Source organism: Microcaecilia unicolor, chromosome 7, assembly GCF_901765095.1.
Source record: "Microcaecilia unicolor chromosome 7, aMicUni1.1, whole genome shotgun sequence".
Classification (NCBI taxonomy): domain Eukaryota; kingdom Metazoa; phylum Chordata; class Amphibia; order Gymnophiona; family Siphonopidae; genus Microcaecilia; species Microcaecilia unicolor.
The window spans coordinates 94,991,798-94,999,018 of NC_044037.1; the positions used below are offsets into that span (position 1 = coordinate 94,991,798).

The 7,221-nt window shown below is 39.5% G+C and overlaps 1 protein-coding gene across 1 annotated transcript; it reads right to left on the reverse strand.

Annotated features, from left to right (window-relative positions):
- Nucleotides 1–309: 309 nt before the first annotated feature.
- Nucleotides 310–1,266, reverse strand: LOC115475025 (olfactory receptor 5V1-like). The gene has a single exon (XM_030210764.1). The coding sequence runs from the start codon at nucleotides 1,264–1,266 to the stop codon at nucleotides 310–312; it is 957 nt and encodes a 318-aa protein (XP_030066624.1).
- Between the last annotated feature and the right edge of the window lie 5,955 nt (nucleotides 1,267–7,221).

The following is a 7,221-nucleotide window of genomic DNA, read 5'->3' on the forward strand; positions in this document are numbered from 1 at the left end:
CAAGTTACCCATTCTAGGAGGGAGACTTTTTGGCTGGTCCTAGATTTTTGCCAACCTCATCCTGGTGCATCATGGGACCTGCAGCATTGATTTCAAAGGATAGAATAATGGACTACAAATACTACACTGTTATGTGATGAGGGTTTAAAACTAGGACCGGCAAAAAAGTCTCCCTCCTGGAATGGGTACCTTGGCAACTCTGTAAACATATATGGACACCTATATCATCGTTATAAAATATGTAATAAGCAACCTATTTAACATCTCATATAGACACTTACCTATGAAATTACCACCCATACTGTTTACTCACTGTTGAAATGTGTGCAAGATTTTAGAAGAAAAGAAACTAGTTCTTCTGGCTGTTCTCCATAAAGTTTCTTTCAGTTCCTTATTTCTCAAACTATAAATCAAGGGGTTGAGGAGTGGAATTACAGTTATATACACTACAGTAATTAGTTTGTTAAGATCCATGGAGTAAGCAGACTTGGGTCTCATGTACACACCAATAGAGGTCCCATAAAATAATAGAACAACTGTGAGATGAGAGGAACAGGTAGAAAAGGCCTTTTGTCTACCCTTAGCAGAGTGGATTTTTAATATGGCAGAAATAATGTACACATATGATATAATTGTTAATATGAGTGGGGTAAAACCTAAAAGTGGACCGTCAATATAAGTTAATGTTTCAATGACATAGGTCCCTGAGCATGACAAACTCAACAATGCTGTTACATCACAGAAGAAATGGTTAATTTCATTGGAGCTACAGAAAAATGACTGTGATATTAAAGTAACATAAGAGACTGGATTTAAAAATGCAATTGTCCATGAAACAATGGCAAGAATAATGCAGACTTTCTTGTTCATGATAATGGTGTAATGCAAGGGTTTGCAGATTGCAACATAGCGATCATAAGCCATGGCGGTAAGAAGAAAGAACTCAGCATTGGTGCAGGCCAGGAACATGTACATCTGTATCATACACTGCATGAAAGAGATGGTCTTATTCTGTGCTATGAGCACTGCTAACAGTTTAGGCACTGTGACAGTCACGTAACAGATTTCAAGGAAGGACAAGTTGGTGAGGAAGAAGAACATGGGGCTATGCAGATGGGAATCAGAGCACACTGTGAATATAATAAGAAGGTTCCCTGTCAAGGACATTAGATAAATAATCAAAAACACAAGGAAAAGGACGAGCTGCATCTCAGGAAACTCAAAAAATCCCAGAATGATGAATTCTGTAACCTTGGTGTGATTCATCTTTTTTATTTCTCCCATTCTGATAGTTGTTGGAATAAGAAAGGCAAAACAGAAAATTAAAACAAATATATCTAAAGGCTTGACATTATAGCAGGACGTCTATGTAGGGAGTGCAAAAAGTTGCCTAGTTTAAGTCTATTTGATAAAGACGATATAGACACTTGTGTGCCTTTATTAAGAAGGATCCCAGATCCAGCCACAATAGTGCACAAATGCCAATACACATATTTACACCTACTCCAAAGAAAGTGTAAATGTGAGCGTGCTCTGTGGGATAATTCTATAAAGCAGGCACTAACAATTACATTCAGATTATGCATGCAAATGATAAGAATAAAGACATATATGTACATATAAGTATTTAAACCCCAAAATGTTGCCTAAATGATTCCGTAAATGTATGATTACCTTTCATACTATCCATCTGATGTTGAAAAATATTTAATTGGCCAGAAATGGCCGCTTACTGGTTAAATAATGTTTCAGCACCTAACCACAAATATGCAGAGTGAGATAACCAGTTATCTCTGCTGAATATTCACAATCAGTGCTGAAAAGTTAACCGGCTATATTGCATGATAACCAGCAATATTCAGCACTGACGTATCTTTCCCTGCTATCAACTTAACTAACCAGTGCTAAATATTCACTTAGCTCAGTGGCTCCCAAACCTTAACCAGGAGGCACCCCAGCTAGTGAGATATTCGTGAGATAGATTTGCATGCAGTGGAGGCAGTGCATGCAAATGTCTCATGAATATTCATTGTGGTTATCCTCAAAACCTGACTGGCCTGGGTGCTTCCAGGACCAGGTTTGAGAACCACTGGCTTAGCCTGTTATTTTAAAAGAGGACAAATAAAAATGAATATTCAATGCCGATCACTGAAAATGGCCCTGGGTTTGTGAGCTACCTCCAGCCAGCTGAATATTGGAACAATGTTTGGTCATCATATTTCATAAGCACACTTTGGGATAATGAACAATGATCTTCCGCATGGGAAAGAAAATATAATGTGTAACCCAGTTACAGCTGATTATCAGAAGCACAAACAATGTGTAATGTATTTCTTTATATTTATTAGATGCTCAATTCCACCATGTTCCTGGTATCATAGAATAATAATAAATGCATTTTATAAACATATCAATATTTCATTAAATGTAAAAATCATCACAGATACACCACATGTCCATAAATAATAAAACAAATCTTCAAAAATATGCCTTAACTGCTCACTGAATCATTACAAAACATCTCCAAGCCTTCCAGAATCATTAAAATTTAAAAATGATTGTATATCCAAGCCTTAATCTGCTTTCTAAAACTGCAGTACTATGGAGAAGGGCATTCCAAAGTTTGTGACAGAGCCAGTGTTGATCTAAGAATCACCAAAAGCCTTTCCTGAGATTACCTAGTTTTTCTGCCGGAAGACCACCATCCAGGACTTTGAAAGCCAAACTTTTAAACAAAATTCTTGCCTGAACTGACAGCCAAAGTAATGTGCAATGAACTGACTTAACATGATCATACACCTTTAGGTTCATCAAAATTAGGCCATATTCTGAACATATTGTGGTCTAGTCAATGAAATTATCTAATACAGGACAATTTTCATAAGCCTTTCAGCCATTTCAAAGCTACTTATTTGACAAAAACCCAAAAAACCCAAAACAACAACTAGAGGAGTAGAATAGTTATTGTATTGAGAACCAATAAAGGCAGGTCTCAAATTCTTTTTACCTACTGATGCTGCTTGTAATCATGAGTAAGGGGTTAGGGTTCCATGTAGGTCAGCCAAAGACAGGCATTCAATGTTGTATGTACATCAATAATCTGTGTGCAAAGTAATTGACTAAATTGGTGATAACAATAATTAGTGTTGACAAGCTCTTAATTGGCATTCATTGGAAGTTACGCATGAATCTGCCCAACACCCTATTCTATAATATGCACATTTAATTTTCCTAGTGGGATATTTACTATTCAGTGGTAAAAAGTGGCCTGTTGAAGCGTGGGTATGTGTGTTGGGAACACACTGGGCAATTTTTTAACATGGCTGGGGAAAAGGGCATTTTTTAATGGGTCAAGAAATGGGCATGCGTTAAATTAAAACTAGCATGAGCCTATTTATGGACCAAGCCCATCGACCTAGCAGTAAGAACTCTTTCACTACCTGCACAGTATTCATGCAGCGTACGCCAATATGGCCATGCTACTGATTACCTCCAGGAATGCCCCCTGCAGTATAAAATAGAAAATGATCTTCTACTACGGGAATAAGTGTGCGCCAGCTTCAAAATTACCATCAGGTGGGCACGCTATCCCAGCAGTAGTGCCAATTTGGCCCATGCTACCAGTGCGTTAGCCCTACCACTGCTTTATAATAGAGCCCCATAGTATGCAACTCCAAAGGTGGTGTGGCCAAGGGAGCGGCATGGGTGGGTGACGGATGTTCTCAGAATTTCAGGCACTATTGCAGAATACCTGTATTTGCGCATCTAACAACCATTAATTGAGCATGAGCATTTACACCAGCCTTTGACACATGTAAATACACACGCTCAAAGTTAGACGTGGAACAGACTTTATAGAATTTATGCATAGCACGGATCATCCCAGCACCTAAATTTCGACGACCTATACAGAATTCCCCGCTTGCATTTAATTGCCTCAAGTACAACTTAAATTGTGAGTCTGCTTTGGCAGAGAAAAAACTATGAGGCACTTTTACTAAAGTGCGGTAAATTTTGCACTTATTGTACAGTTAACCTAAAAATTACCATGCAGTAAGTCCAAACCTGTGCAGTAAATGGAGGGGCTGTGCCCTGCATCTCTCCTGCATTTACCGCACAGGGTGGACATTTATCTCATAATATTGCTTTACATGCAGAGCCAGAATAGTACAGAAGCACTCACTCTAAGTGGCACAACATGCAATGCAGTGGGGGCCCAGTCTGAAAATATTTAAATAAGCAGTTAAATGCAGCAGTGATGCACTCAACCCTCCCAACACATTCACATATTCCCAGTCTAGTCTCTTTTGTAACCTTAGCTCTCTCTCCCACACTCTTCCATAACATCAGCTCTTCCTCCTGTACCCTTTCTCAAAACCAACTCTCCCTCCCACACCATTCCCTAGCATCAGTATTCTCATCTGAACTCTTCCCTGAATTCAGCTGTCTCATCTGCACCCTACCCTGATTTCAGGTCTTTCTCCCACTCCCTTCCCCAACTCCACCTCTTCTTCCCACTCTCTTTTCCAGCATCGTCTCTCCCTCCTGTTTCCTTGCCCAACTTTAGTTCTCTCACTTGAATCCTTCACCAACATCAGCTCTCTCACCTGCACCCTTTCCCAACTTCAGCACTCCCTTCTGCACCTCTCCCCAGCTTCAGTTCTATCTAGCTCCCCTTCCCTGTCAGGTCATACTCTCACATCCCCCATCTTATCCCCATCACCAAATATATTTCACACTCCCTCGGACAGTTAAAGCATGTGTTCCCTCTCCTGCCACTCCCAGAACCTATCCATGAGTCTGCAGTTCTTGGGTCTGTAGTAATGAGAAACAGCAATCCACCTTTGCTGCCTCTCAGTCGGCGCCTGAAACCAAAATGGCACCTCTACCTCCTAGAGGTCATGTTAGGATACAGCAGTAGTACCTCAAGACTACTGTAAGAAGGCAGAGAAACCATTTTGGATTCAGGCACCATTGGGAAGCCCACTGCTTAGTAAAAGGGCCCTATATTATCTGAATTGTAATTCACTTTCAGCCCAGATTTTAAAAGGCAAATTAATTGAATGTAAATCCAAATCGTACTTTTAAATTGTTCACCACATGCAGGTAAAAAACATGCATATTGCTCTGTAATGAATATTTTTACCCAGGTTTTTATGGAGGTGTTCCTGGGAAAGGAATAGCTGCGGGGGGGGGGGGGGGGGGGGGGGAGTGAGTGAAGAAAATAGTATGAGTAGATTTGCATTTTCAATATCTGCCATTTTTATGGAAAATATACTCACACTAAAAGGTTGTGCAAATATCTCCAGCACTTTTTTCTGGCCAATTTTCAAAATGAAAATATACACTCAATTTCTCTCTGGTGCAAATGGATCAAAATACCAATGAACTTTCCAGCACTGAATATCCAGGTTTATGTGGTCTGCTATCCTACGTCCAGTTAAGTGTGATATTCAGCTCTTAACCGCCTAAGCGAAACTGGATAAAGATAGGACTGAGTTTATGATTCCGATGTGACCGGTTAACTTAGGTGTTTAAGGGACCCTTTCACTAATCTATGCTAGTAAACAGGCTTAGTGCATCATAACTCTGGAATTTCCTATGTGCAAAACTCATTTCTAGCAAGGCTTTGGCCTTTTTCAATTATTTCATTTTCTGCCTGTGCACTAATGTTAGCATTAGCGCAGGGCCACTGAAAAAAATTAACACAGGAGCCCTTACTGCCTCCTATTTAGGAGCTGCTAAGGGCTTCTGCGTTGTCAGTGTTAGTTAGCATGCACTAATGTCAGCACACTAGCTGAACAGTGCTTCCACACCCATTCTCCCCCGCTAATACACCCGTCTAACAAAACAAACACCATGGTCTTAGCACATACAAATGGCAAAATTAGTGCAAAAGGTTTTACTATAACCTGTGTTAGGCCATTTTTCACCATGTTAAGTGCGCATTACTGCTTAATGCCTCCAGACCACCCAGAAAATAGCTGGCTACGGTTTTAGCAGTTGGTCAAATATTCAGGAGCACTAACTGGTTAAGTTCTGCTGAATATCAACCAATAGTTTAACAAGAGCGATTTAACCATCCAGGTGCCTCTCCTGTCCAGTTAAATTGCTTTGAATATTGACTACATCATTTTAAAAAAATTATATCAGTATCTAGTGATTTCTTATCCTCTCATTTCCAGTTAGTTTTACTTTGATTTTCAAAGACATAACTGGTTAAGTCAGCATCTTTGAATATTCTTCGGTAAAGATATTCAGGGGCCCTTTTTACAGAGTGGCGGTAAGCCCAACGTGGGTTTACCGTTTGCTTTTCCGGGACTCCACCAGACCAACATGGCCGCCGGTGGTAGTCCCACCCTGAGTGTGCACCATTACCAAGGGAAAAAAAGAAAACCCCTGGAAATGGCTTGCACTGCAGTAAACCGGAGGTAATTGGGCATCGCCGCGTGCTGCCCGGTTACCGCCAGGTTAGTGCGGGAGCCCTTATCACTTGGTAAAAAGCCCTTATCACTTGGTAAAAAGACCCCCTCAGATAACTAATCCTATTACCTTTATAACTGTTCTTTTTACAGCCCCACATAACTGGTCAATCATACCACTGGGATGCCTCCAGTCTCACCTCTTCTTTTTTCCCCCGAAGTTTATTTATAAACTTTCTTTAACAAGATAAAGAAAAGAAAAAAAGAAACAGTTCAATTAACATCAACAATGTAAGTATAATAATCCATGAGTTATTGCTGTAGATCATCTAGATTCATCTGTATCTGTTTTGTGACATTTAAAATTATAGCATATTGTTTAGATTTTGTATTATCTAGGAATATGTTCTTTTTAAAATAATGTAAGCTGCAATGATCCATTTATGATTACTTGCACATAGAAATAGTGTCTGTAATGTAATGTAATCATGGGATAAGGAAAGTGTTGAGGATAAACAAGTTAGAAATAAAGTCTCAAACAGAGGAGGAAGATGAACAATTGTCCACAAGAGACCATATTTCATGGAAGGAGGTTAAATGACCTCTCTTGAAGGCCACTGCCTCCTCATATTTCCTATATGCACATAAAGTGTTTGATAATTCATGTTATGAGGATGAGGCATTCAGATTATTTCTCCAGTTTAAATGAATGGCTAAAATAAGCATTATAATAAACACTTTTGCATACTTTAGATTAACTGAAATGCCTGGAGATGAAGAACATAGCACAATGTACTAA